Consider the following 19,660-nt stretch of genomic DNA (forward strand, 5'->3'; position numbering starts at 1 on the left):
TATTCATTTTCAATCTGAAACGACCTTCGGAACTGTGGTCACTGCAGAAGCTTAAGCAGAACAACATTGCCTGCTACCAGACTGCAGAATTTGCAAAGGGCGAAACACCGCCTGTTGTGTTTACCAAAATGGTAGTGTTCTGCATTGGAGAAGGACATGTCAAGTGCAGCATCTTCTTGGCTGGGCAATTTCATAAGGAATGCGATGTGCGGTGTAAAGAACAAGGAGAAGGTGAATTGTCGTACGCAAACAGCCTCACCGTGTGCAGTGGAATTGGCCATACCAAGGAGTTCGAGAAGCTAAATATGAACAACATTGGAAGATTATCCGGACATTGCCTGTTCTCATCAGCATGTAACGGATCAGTACCACAACGTATGTTGTTCTGGACTTGAAGGACTGCATACAGCTTATAGAAATTTGTGTATAGTAATGTCTTAACATTGACGACCAGACTGATACATTTTAAATGTCTTTTTTTTTTTCATTTCAGGTACATCTGCACAGTTACCTAACCGCTGCTTGTCATGCGAAAAGAGCAGAAGCAGTATGAAAGCTCGCTTGCTACGCTGCAAAAACAAGGCTCGACTCCAGCTTTCAAATGTTGCTGCAAAACGGCTAAAGTATGCCATGCGTACCCTGCAACGGAGGAATAATAAGTTGAACTCTCTGCAAGATGCCCTCAAAAAGATGCAAGAAAAAAACATGGCAATCAAAGCAACCTTTTTTGAGGAAAAGGTTAGCCTGAATACTCTTTTTCTTTATTTGAAAAGCATTTACTTTTGTAACTCTGTATATGTTTTCCAGCTTAAAGAGCTTCCCAAAAAACAGCAACCCGCTGTGCGTGCATGTTTTGAAGTATCAAGAAGGAAGTCCAACCATGGGTACCGTTACAACAAGGAATGGCTGCTGGAATGTATCCTTCTAAGGATGAAAAGTCCACGAATGTATGACCATCTGAGGTCTCATAAAATCTTGGTGCTGCCTAGCCGAGTCTGTCTGCAAAGATACATGAAGGTATTTAAATGTGCCTTTTTTTACATGAACAAAAAGTAACTGCTTTTTCTATTTACAGGGCTTCAAAGCATCGTATGGCTTTAGCACCAAGCTTCTTGGGTGTGTAAAAAAAACAAAACATAAGAGCTTGATGGAATTAGGCGCCATGGGGGCTTGCTCATAGATGAGATGAAACTTTCTGCTCACTTGGACATGACAACCTCAACTCATATAGAAGGCTTTGTTGACCTAGGTCAATTCAGTGACCACAGGGACAAATATACGAAAGCTGACCCTACCCGAACCGCGACGTACGGGAGGAGTGAAAGAAGAAAGGAAGAAAGAGGTCCGTAGTGCAGCTCTCCGGAATTATTTCGACCACCTGTTCAATTTCGCGCCATCTCAACGTGCCTGATGTGATGTGTACGCCACAGTGATGGGTCACAGCAACTTCTGTTGTGCTGTGGGGTGCACAAATTCTTGATCTGTGACAACGGGCGTGATGTAGCGTAGGTTTCCTAGCGATAAGAACCCTCGCGACAAGTTTGTGAGGGCTGTCCGCCGTGTAAACTGGCCTCCGAGGATGCATTCCCGCTTGTGCTCGGAACATTTCGCGCCAGATTGCTATGAAGACAGCGTGTACTTCAAAGAAAGCTTTGGACTCGCTAAGGCTTCGTTCAACTGGCGCTTGAAGGCACATTCTGTGCCAACGTTATTCTAGTACAACCGTCTATCGCAGCGGCCAGCTGAACGAAGCGCGGCCGTCAAGAGGAATGTTGGATTGTAGAACTGTAGCTGGCGTGAACTCACTTCCAAAAGCTCGCCGTCGAGATAAAGCTTCGCAGAGAGGACTGTTGGTGATGCATGCCCTATAAGGACATTGTGCACCGCGGCAACGTTCCGGCAGCAGATTCTTTCATCTGGCTGGGTCGGCCGGCACTGGCCACACGAACAGCTGTCGGCGGGAGCATCTCATTAACTTTTGTTCTGACGACTCTGTCACAAATGCATGTACGAGAAACGACTCAAGTAGTCACTTCTCCGAGTTCAGACCGTCTCCGTGCTGCAGGTGACGCGGCCTGTGGTGTGACTCGGCTGGCTCGCGCGGCGGTGGATCATAACTAAAAGGCGACTCGTCCAGTCCAAAATCGTCGAATGAGTCGTCTTCTAAAGACTCGCAGGTCTCGGAAAAGTTGTCCTCCGCGCTTTCAGTCATGTCGGCAGCGCGGCTCAGGGTAGTTGTGATATCTACGGGGACTTCACAGCGCGGCGAACCCGCTCGGGACGTCACAGTCAATACTGCACGAAGGCACCTCCCCGGTTTCGGTTTTGCGGTTTCGGTTTCGAATTTTGCGTTTTTTTGCTGTTTAAAAATTATTTTACGGTTGCTTTTGAAAACCTTGTACTGTACACATTACAGGAGGTTCTTAGGAACACAAAACAGCCATTAACTTAAAATGGCTGAAAAATCGCCGGAGTTGCCCTTTAAGCCTCTCGCCTCAGACACAAAAAACCCGAAGCGAGGGTTCTCGCAAAGCTTCCGCCCTCACCGTTCGACCACGTTTTAAGCATGAAATGCTTTTAGCTCCCGTTGTCGGCAGTGTCGACAGTTCCCGTTGTCGAAACCGAGAGCCAACATCCGGGCACTGAATTCCACTCATCCGGGAGCTGAAACGAGAGCATCCGGGCACCGTACGAGATTTAACGAGACTCATACGTGATCTGTTAGGGGCTTTGAGAGAGGGCCGCTTAGAGCAAGAGGGGAGCTCTAGGGCGAGAAGGGCTTTGAGCGGAAAAGCTGCTTCCGCGCCGTCCCCAAGGATGACGCCGCGGTCCCGCACTCACGTATGAAAAGACCGGCCGCTGGGCCTTCAGCTTATAATGTTTCCCTCTTTGGCAGGCAGATGTATACACGCTCGCGGAGTATTCGAACGCGCTGCATATAATTCTTGTCAGGCCTGCGTCTCGTCGTGTCCGCGTACGCTTCTGAATCGTCCTGCATTTCAATTCCGCCACCGTCACAGCTGCTTAAGCCGAGCAATGGAGCCTGATGAAAGGAGAGGTAGGAAGCGTTCTTGCGGAAAGCGATCGCTTTGCGAGTGATACGCCACAGCAGAAGACTGCTCGCCCCTGCCGACAACGCAATGATTATGTGGCCGCTCCCGAAAGCGACAAGGCCCCCACGGCTCGCGGCTGCCTACCTAAGATTGCAGGCGATCCCTTCGACGCGACAAGAAGAGTGTGGTGTGGTGTGTTGAACACTAGACCCATTTCAAGATTTTGACTAGTACCATCTACAACCAATGTGTTATGCCCGTAAACATTTCATGCTTACTCTACTCTCGGTTACGGAAGATGCAGAGATTTTTTATGTGGCACTCTCGGTAAAAGAAGACGCATTACGTTCGCTGCTATTTACGAGGGTGGCGCTGGTGAACTCTCTCATGGTTCGGTTGCACTACACCTCGGTTGCACCCCCGAAAGCCAAAAAGATTAGACAGTCGTCGCCGCAGCGCGGAAGTAGCGGACCCCTTAAATTTCCTCACTGTGCGCTTTTCTTTAGACTACCTGTAGAGCCTGTCCAGAAGGCAGACGATTCAGGTACTTACAGGGTATTTGTTTCCTGTACTGATGTATCTGCAACCTTTTCTGGAGTTCCTTAACACCAGTGCTTTGAAATGTGTTAAGCGAATGTACATTTATTTCTTCTGCTGCAAAAACGTTTTTCTCTAAACTTCACACACCGACGCTGCCTGTCAAGGCATTACTTCATGCTGAGGAGATGTTTGTGTCATGGACGGTAAATTGCCGCCTGCGCAATTCGCCAAAGACCACTGACCATTGTTTTATTCTGTGCAATGATGCTACACTCTTCTGGGACATAATTACGGCGAACGTACGCTTGAGAAGGACATTGAAATCACACGGATTAGTACCCGTTTCTTGCTACTGGAGAAAAACTGTGTTGTGCCGTGTGATCTATTTAGTAGTAGTAGTAGTAGTAGTAGTAGTAGTAGTAGTAGTAGTAGTAGTAGTAGTAGTAGTAGTAATAGTAGCAATAGTAGTAATAGTAGTAATAGTAGTAGTAGTTAGTAGTAGTAGTTAGTAGTAGTTAGTAGTAGTTAGTAGTAGTAGTAGTAGTAGTAGTAGTAGTAGTAGTAGTAGTAGTAGTAGTAGTAGTAGTAGTAGTAGTAGTAGTAGTAGTAGTAAAAGACTTTTATTCGACCATAACTTATAGGCCGAGGATGTCGACCGCCCGGGCGACCAGAAGCCGCTGTTCTTCTTCCCCTTCAGCGCCAAGCCAGTCGAGCCAGGTGGTGATGGATAGAGAGGGGGGGGAAGGAACCCGACTGCTGAGCAGCCGGGCAATAGAAGAGGCAATGGGCCACGTCCGCATAGATACAGGGGCAGTTGGGACAGGAAGGGTCCGATCGATAACGATAGAGGAAGAGGCGGGACGGGGTGATAACTGCATTCATCTGAATGTGCCGAAGAAGGCGAGACTTCGGCACCGTGAGTGATGGATGAGGGGGAGGGTAAAGGCGTTTGTCGAGGCGGAGCTCGAGGTAGACCTCTTTTATGGTGCGGCGAAGAGTGAGTCTCCCATCGTCCTCCGAGGGCTTGGGCCAGGGGATCAACGGTGCCCGGAAAAGTGTGTCGCGGACGAGCTGATGGGCCAGCTCAATGCCGTTAATCCCTGAATGCCCAGGGACCCAGCGGAGGAAAACGATGGAAGGCTGCAGTGCGGAGACCGCTCGTTCGACCTCCTGTTGGAGAGAAGGGGTCAGGGTGCGTTTCTGTATATGGTGTATAGCGGCTTATGAGTCTGAATAGACTTTGTACTCTTGGAGAGAGGGAAGGAGGGCAAATGACTGGAGGGCATGCGCAATGGCGAGCACCTCGAGGGACAATGCGTCTGGAGGGTGTAGATACGGCCCGCTGGTGTGGGTTTCAGGAGCAGGGAGGTGTGGATGGTGCAGGGCGTAGCCGCAGGAACCTCGAGGAGCCACGAAGGAGGCATCCGTGTAAGCTACACCCTGGGTATCAAAGAGAGGAGAGTGGTGCTTTGCGGCCGCATGACGACGTCCGGCGTGCAGGACGAGGGACATGTTGGTCGGGAGGGGAAGGATACGAAGATTGGGAGCGGGGGTGGGAATAGGAGAGGTAAACGGGGAGATTGGAATGGGCGAGATACCCGCTTGAGTCAATAACCACTGACCCTGACGGGTAAGGGAAAGCCGGGCAAGCTGCGAGTCACGATGGAGACTGAGAAGAGAACGAAGAGGATGGAAGAGGCCTGTGGCAAAGAGCTTAGTGGTAGAAGTAGTGATAGGGAGGTTGAGAGCTGCCTTGTAGAGGCTCACAAGGGCAGTCTCGAGAGCGTTAAGTTGAGTGTTGCTGTGACTGTTTAGTCTCAAGAGCCGTATGATGGACTGCCGCCGAATCACTGCGGTCATTGAAATCTTTGTTCCATGAGCAGTGCGCTTTGGTGAGGGGAGTATATGTTGCCCTGGAAGGGCCGCCTTGCTGGCTCCCCTATCTAGATGCATGGGTGTGCCTCGCAGACTTCTCATGTTTAGGGAGGTGGGGACTTGCAGGGATATGGTGGGCTCGTATTACACAGCCTGGTGTTTCGTGGCATGTACTTAGTCCGATTTTCCTTTTCGGCAGTATTTCCATGCAATAAAGCAAAAAATCGTCGCCGTAGTGGTAGAGCACCGGATGCAAAATTCGGAGGTGAAGGGTTCGGATCCTATTGGCGGCATGTGTTTTTTTTTCAGTTTAATCAATTATCGTTCAAACTAATTACTCTTTAAGCTTCTATTGATGAACACCACAACTTACTTTTAAGAAAAGTACATCCCCTATGCTCCTTGGTTTCGGTTATTGTTGGCTTCCCTCATGGGCGGCAGTGAGGCAGATGTAAGCCGCCCGTCAGAGTATTCAAGATGCAGCAATCTGAGAACAGCGTGACGAAGCTGCCCGCTAGCGATTCGCATTTTTTTTATATAAGCAAAACAATTTCAGCGCATCGATATAACCGAAAATCAGTTCATCGCAGTAAAATTTCAATTCAGTAGCACCTTTCTAGGCGTTTTTCAAATCTCAGCGAGCGCATGCATTTCCGCATTGCCTCTTTTTGTAATAACTTTTTTTTTCTAAGTAACGCACCGCTGCTACATGCCCGCCTTTCATTGCTTATTTCCGTCGCGTGCAACAAAGAATGTTCGGATTCTTTAAAAAGAAAACACATATGTATATTTCTTTGCTTTGTAATAATAGTATTATGTGTGTTCTAGCGCGTCAAAGCGGCGCGGAGTCTATCAGGAAGCTTTACTGGAGGATTCCAGATTAGCGTAGAGCAGCTGGGGTTCCTCAGAGTGCACTCACATCGCACAGCACACACTCATTTTTGCATTTCGTCGCTATCAAAATGCGACCTGGCCCCCGGTATCAAACCCGCGACCTTGGCATTAGTATCATGACACCACAGCCACTGAGCCATCGTGAGGGGTTTTATTCATTATCTGCTATCTGAGACAAGGAATGCCTCAGAAAGTAAATGTTGCACAACGTGATTGGGTCATTGCGCCTATGCTTCACGTATTTGTGGTACTCGACTCAAAGAAAAGGAAACCATTCTCACTTAGTTCTTTACGAGTTAAAGCAGTGCTAAAAATTCGAGTAAAGCTGTACGTAAGCATGTGAAAGGGGGAGACTATAAAATCCAACATTTCACGTCAATCTGGCGTAAAATACTTTAGAATTACCAAAAGCACGTTGCGGAAACGCCAATCAGCCTTCTTTCTAGACACGAGATTTCTTTCAGTTTTGTTATTGACCTGGATGCCATTTCGACTGGATGCCATTTTCGCACTCCATAGCGCTCACAGATTTCGCTGGGTAAATCTGCGCGCTGGCATACGCCATTTGGTCTGAAAAAATAAAAATAAAAAATAGTATGCCGTGGTGCACAAAATGTGCGGCTGAACCGAGTCCCGAACCGGTTCGGAACGGTTCCTTTGAATTGTTCCGGTTCGGGTTCAGTTCCAAGATGGCGAAAAAAATTTGGGTTCGGTTCGGTTCCAGTTCCAGGCAAAAATTCGGGTTCAGGTTCGGTTCCGGTTCGACACACACACACACACACACACACACACACACACACACACACACACACACACACACACACACACACACACACACACACACACACACACACACACACACACACGCGCGCGCACACGCACACGCACACACACACACACGCACGCACGCACATGAAAATGGCGTTTATGAAAATGGCGTTCATAGACTCTTTCGCGTAGAAAAATGCCTTTGCGCTGATTTGCTGGGTATGCGTTGTTTTGCGGAAACGGCGGCACGTTCACTAATAGCTCCCAAATTCTTTTTTTCCCTGAAATATGAGTGGATGCCAATACACAGGAGAAGTAACGTCTGAAAAATATTTACGGTTTCAGGACGACGTATTTTAGCGTGTATGTTCCATATATATTTTGCCGCATGCAATTCGCCTTTTTCTATGCAGTGTGAACGAGGTGGGTCTCCTGACTCGCTAGCTACGTATTGTACGGTACCCGGAGAGCGTAATTTGTTAAGGCGGTGCTTTCGGTTTTCGGTTATATATATATTGTAATAAAGAGAGTTGGGGTCTGCTGCCCCAGCGGCAAGTGCCGACGAAGGAGACGAAGAAGATCGAAGACGAAGCTGACGAAGCTCGGATGCACGCTTGCGAACGCTGCCCTACTGAGCAGCACCGCTTGAGCAAAGACCGGCCGTCCATACTAATTGTGCAAGTCGTCTCATTACACTTGGTGGAGGTGCTGCCTGCTCTTCCCTTGCAACGCCACGATGCCCAGGCTAACAGGCTCTACCACGACGACCGACTCCTCGGCGCAGCCCGTTACCACCGCTGTCATCTGTTCCGGTGCCGTCCGTCAGCGCGACCCTACGATTTTCAGCGGCACGGACGATACCGACGTAGATGATTGGTTGGCTTCTTACGAACGCGTGAGTGCTTACAACAAGTGGGACGACGTCGTTAAGCTCACAAACGTCATCTTCTACTTGACCGATGTCGCCAACTTGTGGTTCCGCAACCACGAAGCGGATTTTACTACTTGGGCGGCTCTAAAAAGCAGCCTGACTGACGTCTTTGGCCGCCCCGCTGTCCGAAAACTTCGTGCCGAACAACGTTTGCGCAGTCGTGTCCAGCACAACGGCGAGAATTTCACCAGCTACATCGAGGACGTAGTTGACTTGTGTAAGCGGCTCAATCCATCTATGAGCGAAACTGACAAAATACGACACATTCTGAAAGGCATTGAGGACGACGCATTTCAAATGCTGGTGTCAGAAGATCCTCAAACCGTCTCCGACGTAGTCTCTTCTTGCCAAAGCTACGACGAGCTCCGCAAACAGCGTCATGTACCCCGGCGTGCCATCTGCCCGGACGACAGCCTTTCCAGCTTGGCGGTAGGCGGTCCTGCCCACGATCAGCCGACATTTCTTCAGCACATCAAGCAGTTTGTGCGGGAGGAGGTCGCTCGTCAATTATCGATAGTTACCTGCCAACCCGCCCCAACTCCATCGCTGTCGCCATCTATTCACCGTGTCATCCAGGAACAGGTAGCTGAGGTCCTGCCGCCCACTAATCCACCCCCTCTGGTCACTGCACCGCTGACATATGCAGAAGCAGTCGCCCGGCCACGCCCTCAGCCGGTTGTGCCTACTTATTCGCCACCTGTCACCGTGTACCCTCAGCGGCAGCTCACCCCTGCACTGCCACTCACTCACCATCCTCTGCCTCGTACAGGTCCGCGCCCTATGAATCCGTGGCCTATACAAGATAACCGCCCGATATGCTATGCTTGCGGTCTCGCTGGTCATGTGGCCCGCTGGTGCCGCACGCGCGGATCCGGTTCTCACGACTGCGGGCGCCCGCCGACGTACGAGGTTCCGTTGCCTTCCGTACCTGTCTCTTCTGCTCTGCCTCCTCAGAACCCCTCCCCGTCTAGCTCCGACTCCTACAACCGCAGCCATCGATCGCCGTCTCCTCGCCGCCGTTCGCTCTCTCCTATGCGCCGCCGGTCACCGCCCCTCCAAGCGGAAAACTAGGCGCCGCAGTTCCGCAGGCAAGAACTGCGCCGTCAACGACCGTCTCAAGCCCTATCACCGCTCCTATGCATGTTATTGAAGTGATCGTTGAAGGTATTACTGTTGACGCGCTCATTGACACTGGTGCTGCCGTGTCCATCATTAGTCGCAACTTGTGCCGCAGACTAAAACAAGTGATGGCGCCGCTTTCGGACCTTTCGCTTCGCACTGCCAGCGCTGACCCCATTCGCCCTCTGGCAGCGTGCACTGCCCGCCTCGTCATCCATGGCCTCTCCTACACCATTGAGTTCTTCGTTCTCACCCGCTCCTCTCATGACATCATCCTCGTGTGGGACTTTCTGTCCGCGCATCACGCCATCATTGACTGTGCACGTGCTGAAATTTGTCGCCGCTATGTGATGCTCTTCTGGACGCCTCCCCTGTTACTATTTATTTATTTGTGACGTTGAGTGTGCCGCGCGGCATAAAACGTGGTGTTAGTCACGAAAGGTAGAATAAGTTACAGAAATGCATGAAGCCCGGTTGCGTGTAAAAAGTCACATAAGCTTCGGGCATAAATGTTTTTAGTTACCCACACGTTCAAACTAGAGTCATTGTTTGCAGACAGTCCTGCCTCTTGAAGAACTTGATCGCGCACCAGTGAAGTTCCGGGACATGTCCACAGTAGGTGGTGGACATTGGTGTCGGAAGCGGGTGCCTCGCAGTGAGGGCATTTTTGCGGCGCAGGAATCTTGTCACTTTTCCACTGGTTGCGAACAGCAGGCGTAAGGGCCACTCCGACACGCAGCCGCCTCAGAGAGACCTCCTCCACCCGTGATAGGTTGGGGGGAAGGGGGTAGGTACACGGGGGAATAAGAGCACGTGTACGCTGCCTGAGGGAGGCTGAAGATGTTAGATGTGTCAGAAGTGGATCTGGTGGCAAAGAGGCAGGTGGAGTTTGTGGAGTGTCAGTCTCACGAGATATGTCAGGTGCGATGCTGTGGACATCTGTGCGAGCTTGAACCCACTGAATGCGTATAGGCACCGGGTAAGATTTACAAGCAGCATGTATGGCCTGGGAAACCCGAAGGGTACCGCGGACTTTCTTTAGATGCTTCACGGCTTCTTGGGAATGGGTACATAGGTGCACCTGGTTATAAGGAGGGTCATCAGGTAAAGCTGCTATGGCATTTAATATTGTTTGCAGCTACAAAGAAAGAAATGATGAGAAAGTGTCAGTAGAGTAGGTTTGTCGGCCGTAGAGTTGAGGGTGTGTCGGGCTTATAAAAGCAGTTGATCCTCCTGTTGGGGTTATGGCGACCTCTGTGTAAAGAGTGCAGCTGTCATGTTGCGTAGAAAAACCTTTGTTACCGCCGCGCCTATTCTCGCCGCTGACGACGTCGACGTGCCAGCTTTCTCATCTGTTCTCGTGCCGCTGACTTGTGCTGCCCTCTCTGACGCTACTGTCTTCTATTCACCCTCTCCTCTTTGTGCACACCGAAAATCTGTCATGCTCCCTCATGCCGTGCTCACACTTTCTGGTGGTTGGGGTGCCCTGTACGTCGCGAACCCGTTGCCTTTCCCCACCACTTTACTTCGGGGAGAATCGCTTGGCACAGTTGATGTCATCGATCTCGACGACGCTTCTCCTGTCCGTGATGAGCCTGCCGCCCATGACATCAACGCCCTCACTCCTCCCGCCGACATCGCCGACCCGTCCTCCCCGGATATGTTTTCCCATTCTGTCGATTCCGCTCTACCACCTCACCACCGCGCCCAGCTCATCGCTTTGCTGCAGCGCTTCCGCGCCTCCTTCGACTCCCCTCAAGCACTGTTGGGTCGTGTAGCAGCCGTTCGCCACCATATCGACACTGGCACCCATGGATCCTTGCGCCAATGCCCCTACCGCGTCTCCTCCGCCGAGCGCCGCATCATTGATGAACAGGTGAACGACGTGCTACACCGCGGCGTGATCCAGCCCTCTCACAGCCCGTGGGCTTCTCCGGTTGTGCTCGTGAAGAAAAAAGACGGCTCCATTAGATTCTGCCTAGACTACCGCCGGCTCAACAAAATTACTCGGAAGGACGTCTACCCCATGCCTCGTATAGATGACGCGTGCAGGGAGCGGAGTACTTTTCTTCGTTGGATCTGCGCTCTGGGTACTGGCAGGTGCCGATGGCCGAAGTCGATCGCCCGAAAACAGCTTTCATCACACCTGATGGGCTGTATGAATTTAATCTGATACCCTTCAGTCTGTGCAACGCGCCTGCCACTTTTGAGCGTATGATGGACAACATCCTCCGTGGGCTTAAATGGCAGACATGCCTCTGCTACTTGGACGATGTTGTCATCTTCTCCCAGAATTTTCCGTCTCATCTTCTTCGCCTCGAGAGTGTTCTTCGCTGCCTCAGTGACGCTGGCCTGCAGCTAAACTTGAAAAAGTGTCGCTTCGGAGCTCGACAACTGACTATCTTAGGCCACGTCGTGTCCAAGGATGGTGTACTCCCGGACCCTGCCAAGCTCCGCGCATTTGCTGATTTCCCCAAGCCCACATCCCTGAAAGAACTCAGAAGCTTTCTTGGCCTTTGCTCCTACTTTCGCCGGTTCATCAAGAATTTTGCTGCCGTTATCGACCCGCTGACGCAACTTCTCGCTGGTAGCCACGACTTGTCGGCTTGGTCCCCTGCATGCGACGAAGCTTTTGCAACGCTGCGCCAGCTCCTCACCTCTCCTCCGATCTTGCGCCATTTCGACACTTCCGCGCCTACAGAACTACACACAGACGCCAGCGGCATTGGTCTCAGGGCCGTTCTAGCTCAGCGGAAACCTGGTTTCAATGAGTACGTCGTTGCTTACGCCAGCTGTGCGCTCACAAAAGCGGAGACTAATTATTCCGTCACAGAAAAAGAATGTTTCGCGATTATTTGGGCGATCACAAAATTTCGTCCTTACTTATATGGGCGCCCGTTAGATGTATTTACCGATCACCATGCCCTTTGTTGGCTGTCGTCACTCAAAGATCCATCTGGCCGCCACGCTCGTTGGGCTCTGCGTTTACAAGATTGCGACATTCGGGTCATTCATCGTTCCGGTCGTAAACACTCCGACGCCGACGCTCTCTCGCGCTCCCCTGTGACCTCTGAGCCTGACCCACCATCTATTTCCGGCCTCACACCTTCTCTTGACACTATTGATATGGCTTCTGAGTAGCGCAAGGATCCTTGGGTTACTTCTCTTCTGGATTTCCTAGCCAACCGCTCAGCGCGCCTCCCTTCTAGAGCGCTCCGTCGTCAAGCCCATCACTTTGTTGTGCGTGACCAGCTGCTGTACCGTTGGAACTACCTCCCCGATGGTCGCAAATGGCTGCTCGTGATTCCAAGGCATCTCCGCTCCGCCATTTGTGCCAGTTATCATGATGACCCGCAATGCGGTCATGCCGGTCTGCTGAAAACTTTTACCCGCCTACGCCTTCGGTATTATTGGCGGGGCATGTACCGTTTTGTCCGCAAGTACATACGCTCTTGCCTGGAATGTCAGCGTCGCAAGAACCCACCACCGCACTCACCTGCTCCTCTGCAACCTTTACTGTGTCCCGTCCGGCCATTTGACCGTGTTGGAATTGACCTTTATGGCCCTCTTCCCTTCACTGCCGCCGGCCACCGCTGGATCATCGTCGCCATTGATCATCTCACGCGCTATGCGGAAACTGCACCGTTACCAGCTGCGACCGCCTCTGAAGTAGCCGGTTTCATACTTCAGAACATCATTCTTCGTCACGGTGCGCCTAAGGAATTGCTCAGCGATCGGGGTCGCGTCTTCCTGTCCGGCGTCGTGGAAGCCCTCCTTCGGGAGTGTCATATCGTTCACCGCACGACGTCTTCGTACCATCCGCAGACGAACGGCATGACCGAGCGCTTTAACCGGACCCTCGGCGATATGATGGCCAAGTACATTTCTGCCGATCACTCAGACTGGGACCGCGTTCTACCTTTCGTTACTTACGCTTACAATTCTGCAACCCAAGTCACTACTGGTTTTTCCCCGTATTTTCTTCTCTATGGCCGCGAGCCTTCTTCCATCATGGACACCATACTCCCATACTGCCCCGATTCGTCCGAATTGACCACCGTCTCTCAAGCCGCGGCGTACGCCGAAGAATGCCGTCAACTGGCCCGTTCCTTTACTTCTCACGACCAGCACCGTCAGAAAAGCGCCCGCGCAGCTTCCCCCGGTCTGCCGTCGTCTTATGTTCCTCAATCCTTGGTTTGGCTTTGGGTGCCCTCCTCCAGCTCGGGGCAGTCTACAAAACTGCTGAGCAAATACCAAGGCCCCTATCGCGTATTCAGCAGACATCCCCAGTTAACTACCTGATCGAGCCCCTCACGCCTTAGTCTGATAATCGCCGCCGCAACCGTGAAATTGTGCACCTAGACCGCCTGAAGCCCTACTACGACCCAGCTATCGTCTCGAGCCCTTAGGCCGCCAGGATGGCGCCTTCTCACCCCGGGGATATTGTAATAAAGAAAGTGGGGGTCTGCTGCCCCAGCGGCTAGTGCCGACGAAGGAGACGAAGAAGATTGAAGACGAAGCTGACGAAGCTCGAGTGCACGCTCGCGAACGCTGGCCTGCTGAGCAGCACCGCTTGAACAAAGACCGGCCGTCCACACTAATTGTGCAAGTCGCCTCATTACAATATATATATATATATATATATATATATATATATATATATATATCAAGAGTTTACTACAACAATGAATATATCCGCAGATCCTCAGCCAGCAGGCTTGCATTGTTTGCAGTTAACCTTTTTGCTGTCATCAAAAAAGTCCCCTATATGGTTTCTACGCAGCGGTGGAAAAACATTAAACGATTTTGCTCTGCATCGAAAGAATGGATTATCTATAGCTTCAATTTTTCATAACAGCACCTTACAATATTGCGATATTCAAAATTTTTGTCCAGGAATTCCGAATATAACTAGCAGGATTTGTGCGCATGCCGTTGCTCTAGTGATGCAGAACTATCGATAGTACTATCGGTGCTATCGATAGTTAAGTAACGATCGAACTATCGATGGTAAAAAAGACTATCGATGGTACTATCGATAGTAGTATCGATAGTTGATTTTATAGTATCGATAGTACAAGTAGTATCGATACGCCCATCGATGGTACTATCGATAGTACTATCGATAGAAGTATCGATAGTACTATCGATAATACCATCGATGGCCGTATCGGTACTACTTGTACTATCGATACTATAAAATCAACCACGCGTACCCACTGCATCCTAAACTTGCTTTCCCGAGTGTGTGGTATGGAGGTGACGGTATGAGTAACTGACACGACTCGCCCGTTTTCGCAGCCTAAGCTCACCGAGCTCTGCAGACGTTCCCTACGTAAAGTTTCTGGGTAAAATGTTAGCCTGCGAATGTCCTAGTTGCGAAGCATGTGTGCGAAAACCATTTCTGTAGCGGTTACGTCAGCAAGACGACGTCTGCAGTGCATGATAGTATTGTTCAAGCCAGCACAACTTGTGCTGTTTGTTCTTTCATCGGATGCAGTTGCAGGTATTTTTCCGAACTTTCCCAGTGCACGTTAAAGAATCGCAGCTGGTCGAAACTTACCCGGAGACCTCTATTATTGCATCCCTCAGAGCTTTAGTCTCTTTGGGAGATTAAGCCTCATGAGATTTTCAAACCAATCAGGTATCGCAAATGTTTTGGTTATATCGCTGCAAAACAAATGCATAATATTAATATTGTTACTACGAATAGTCTCACCATTCAGAGTTTCACAATCGATAGCGATAACATCTCTAGTAGTACCATCGATAGCAACACTATCGATGGTAATACTATCGAGAGTAGATTCGACAGTATTACTATCGATAGTACACTATCCATAATATTATCGATAGTCTATCGATAGTAGCACTATCGATAGTTTTTTTTCTACACTATCGATAGTTTCAAAAAAACTATCGATGCTATCGACAGTAAATATTCCGATACTTTTGTATCACTACTTTACCGACATTCGGCTCTGCTTCTACGAGAGGCGCTCACACATCGGCGATTGGTGAGTGTTATTTAAAAAATCTAAGTGCCGAACGTGCCGTCCCCCCGTGTACAGAACAGCGCAGTGGCACCTTCATTTTAAATATCGACTCCTCTCAGCCGTCTTCACATAAGCGCCGTAGGTTTCTACTTTGCCGACAATATACGGGGTTCTTCAGCAAACTTGTTCCGAGATTTACAAAAATGACAGCCCGCTCTACGAACAGTCTGCTAGAGCAAGATGGTAGGCTGGTCAGCATGGTTTCTAATGGCAGCCGGTGATTTTCTACTTATTAATTAATTAAAATTTTAGCCTGTACTCTAGCTCAAAATTTTCACTTTCAAAGGGGAGACCGCCTTCAGAAATGTTCATTTCAGTTTTTTCCTTCGCAGTAACTTCAGCGTGGTTCCTTTTCATACGGATAAAAATAAACCCGCGAGTTATTAAAACTGTTACATGACACTGCACTTCCACGTCGCGACGTTAACCCCTCTCAAACGCTCCCATGTCAAGGAGCCCGGTTAAACAAAGCCGCACCGAATGAGCGGACAGCTTGTAACAGCGATAACTGCGCGGCAAGAGCGGGAATTCCTTTCAACTAGCGTAACGATGCTGCAGCGTTGGCGCAACCACGTTAGAGGGCAAAAAAAACGCGCAAGGCGGTTACAAATGTGTAACACGAACGCATGAGCGTTAGCTGCGGCGCTAAAGCAAATAATTCTTCCGAGACGCACCCTGCCATTACTCGCCTCGCATCACCTAGGCGCGCTGACAAGTTTTCACCGCGACGAGTCATCATCTGCAGTGCTCACGCTGAAACAAACGCGCCAAGTCACGCCCGCAGAATTGGTAACACCTTCGCGCACTGCTACGGACGACGCGGCCCCTCCCACGCCGAGGGTGTGAAATTGGGCAACGAGCTACAAGCTGACACTCTAAAATTATCCGTGCTATACCTTAAAACGGCGACCATGCGCCGATGGCGTGAACGCCCCCTTCCTACCAGCATCTTGATTCTAGCAAATCTCGTTGCCTGTGCTCGTGCGGAATCGTCATCACTGTGACCGGTGGCTCCTTTATTCATTGCGGCTTTGTGCAAACGAGTTCTCTAAATCGCAGTACATTTAAGGGTGCTAACATTGCGATACGCTACGCTTATTCATAGGCATTTTTTTTTAATTGCGCGGAACTTACCTTTGTCTCAGGGACAGAAACCCCTCTATAGTTTCGCGGGAAAAAAAAAATTACCGGGCATATCTAGGTGTCGTGTGCAATATTAACACTGACTATTTTGCACTAAAGTTAGTGGCAAATTAGCTAATTTCTCTCGGTTAATTAGCAAATCCGGCGCATTTTATACCTATTGGCACGAAGCTCTATTGCAATGCAAGCAGCGCAGTCCTGTGAGCTGTTCCGTTTCAAATCCGGGGGAAGAACGAGCTATTGCTTTCATTAGTCTCTCTTTGTCTAAAGGTGACGCTAAATATTCTCCCAACGAGAATGAATGTCTTAGCACCGTGTGGACGACGTAGAAATGCAAGTTCAATTTTTATGGGAAACCTTTCAATGCATTTACCTTCTTTGTTTCTTTCACACATGACAGTATGTTGAACTGGTCAAGACGGTTTCTTAAAACGGTGTACTAGGATCTTCGTAGGACGCGCTGTGTTTTCAACTAGGCACAAGTTAGCTGAAACGCACTGCATAAATCTATGATAGCTGTCATGAATTAGAGGCTCGATTGCTTCTATTACGCCTGAAGCGAGCCGTATCACCAGTAGTTCAGTAGAAAGTAAAATTCATGCAGCTAGGATAGATGTAGAGAGGATAACTAACGACCTTGGGTTTGGCGAAATCAATTCCTGGCTTAGACCGAGTGCAAGTGACTACGACTGGTGCTGTTTTTGAGAGACGAGCGCATTTATTCGAGCCAGGTGCAGCGAATGTAGCTTATCGTTGCAAGAGGACGGTACTCACATCCGTAACCTCGAGTCACGAATATTTACAATGACATGCAGACATTGCCTTTCGGCCTGAGTAACGAGACTCAACCAACGGTCTCAAAGGTACTTAGGCCACAAACAGCTAATACTACGGCAGCCTGTGCGCGTCAACAGTCCGAACTTCAATTTTTCTTTAAAATCATAGCGACTGCTGACAGTGGCGCTGACTTCGCGTCCCATCCTTCTCACCGGTGGGAACATCCAGAACTTCACACCGAGCCCCATGCACAGATGAACGCACACTCGACAACGGCAGCGAGGTGTATTACAGTGCGGTTGAAAGCGCGGACCGCGTGCGTGTGTGCATAAAAAGTTTTATTGATGCGTAAGATACCGGTTGGGGTTGGGAAAGGGGGGTGTTACTGCGGATAGAGGGTGGAAAATGGTTTTATTAGGAAACCGGTAGCGTTTCAACCGCGGCGGCTGCCTCCGTCCGGGCTCTGACCCTGGCGTCAGCGGCTTGTCGGAGCTGGAGAGCATGATTGCTTTCATGCCGCGAATTCAGACGCACGGTTCATTACTTGGCCAGACTTGACTCTGCGAACACACCAGCGAACATTCAAGAATGCCATGCCGGGCATTTTTTTTTTATACACATTGAGAGACATCGTAAAGTTGCGAAAAAGAACACGCACAAAACAGGGTACGGGAACAGCATAATACTGGCAACAGTTTTTAATGAAATCTTTGCTGCCGGCTTCCCCTCTGCCATAGTGGCATCGGTGGTTGAAGGAATGCTGCAAACGATGAAAGGCAAACCGCGGCAATGATTTGAAAGGAAGTGAAACTGGCGGCGATGATGTGTGGGCATGAGGCAGAAGCAGCAGCACAGGTAAAAGCACAGTGCCAGCAGCCCTGTGCAGAGCGTCGAGTTCCTCCACCAGACAGGAGCACTGCCAGCCTGCTGGCAGATGTGGTTGTCGAGGAGGCGAGCAGATCAGCCGATGTCGCTTTCAGTTGAATCGCCACCTCGCGTGTGGCTATCCGTCGCAGAGCCCACAGCGTCTGGCTCGCAAACCATTGAACCCATCCTGCATAAGACACGTTAGGCGATAAGGTGTACTGCAGCACCTTTGAAGATCAAATTACAAGTAATGTCCGTATAGCTAACACAAATCTAGTAAAAACAGACGTTAGCTCCACGCCAAAAAATCCGCTCAGTGCCTTTTTCTTTCACTGCGAGGGAAATTCTGCTGAACGAAGAGAGATATAAGAGCAAAGATAATCTAGAGGGAAGAATAAACAGAAAATAGTGCAATTTTTTTTTATCACGCTAGCCGTTGGACTCTCCTAGGCGTCAACGCTTTCGGGTAGAAGTAAGCAAATTTTAAGGGCCGTGTGGTCCTGAGCGTGGCAGAAACAATGCCTGGCTGTTGCTTTTGGGGTGAAAAAGTTCCACAAATATCTATTCGGGCATCTCTTTGAGATTTACTCTGACCATCAGCTTTTGGTAGGCTTGCTCGCTCATGGTAAAACCGTACCAGTGATGACAGCAGCCCGCATGCAGCGCTGGGCTTTACTGCTTGCAGCGTACGATTATCGTTGGGTTTACCGCAAAGGTCGAGAGGTTGAAAATGCGGACGGTTTTTCACGGTTACCCATTGCAAATCGCAATGATGTCTTGGATTATGCGCATTTCTTTCAGTTGTTGAAATTCAGAAGCGCGCTCGAACTGACAGAGTATGGTCGAAAGTGCTGTGCTATACGATGAGTGGTTGGCCGCCGCATGTCACAGATGATGACCTAATGTCTTATTTCATTCGGCGACATGAGCTATCTGTAGATCAGCAGTGTGCGACATGGGGAAATCGACTGATTATACCTCGTGGGTTGCGCTAACGGGTATTGCATCTTCTGCACGAAGGACACCCCGGGATGACGCGCATGAAAATGCTCGCCTATAGCTTTGTGTGCTGGCCTCAGCTCACGGAGGACATTGAGCAGATTGTGAAAAGCTGTGACACGTGTCAGTTAACACAAAATGCTCCGCCACGTATTCCACTGCTAACTTGGGGTTGGCCAACTCGCAGATTGCAAAGAACCCATCTGAACGTTGCTTTTACAGATAACTACTGGCTCCTAGTCCTAGTGGATGTGCATTCCAAGTGGACAGAAGTGTTCGTCATGCCATCCACCTCTACCGAGGAGACGATTGAAAAGCTGCGGAGTGTCTTTGCGTCCTACGGCCTGCCGGAAGAAGTAGTTACGGACAATGGTCCACTGTTCTGTGCCAAGAATTTTGCAGACTTTCTCCGCAGGAATGGTGTCCGGCATACCAGGACGCCACCGTACCACCCCGCATCAAACAGAAGCGCAGAGCGGTACGTACAGACCATTAAGCGGGACCTTTTGCGACATGTTCTCGGCGAGAGAAGAACAGGAATAAAAAAAACTTTGCAACATCGGGTTGACCAATTTCTGTTCACGTACCGAAAAACACCAATCGCGACCACGGGGCTGACACCCGCGGAATTGTTTGTC

General features: G+C 49.9%; 1 protein-coding gene across 1 annotated transcript in view; it reads left to right on the forward strand.

Annotated features, from left to right (window-relative positions):
• Positions 1 to 273: 273 nt before the first annotated feature.
• LOC149353969 (uncharacterized) overlaps positions 274 to 19,660 on the forward strand; it is a 155,703-nt gene continuing 136,316 nt past the window's right edge. Inside the window, 4 exon segments of the mRNA XM_089575896.1 lie at positions 274 to 738; positions 808 to 1,017; positions 1,076 to 1,129; positions 1,132 to 1,307. Coding sequence (XP_089432022.1) covers positions 550 to 738; positions 808 to 1,017; positions 1,076 to 1,129; positions 1,132 to 1,307 — 629 coding nt within the window. The 5' untranslated portion in view covers positions 274 to 549.

This window comes from Amblyomma mixtum, chromosome 3, assembly GCF_055824585.1.
Source record: "Amblyomma mixtum isolate Tamu chromosome 3, ASM5582458v1, whole genome shotgun sequence".
Taxonomy (NCBI): domain Eukaryota; kingdom Metazoa; phylum Arthropoda; class Arachnida; order Ixodida; family Ixodidae; genus Amblyomma; species Amblyomma mixtum.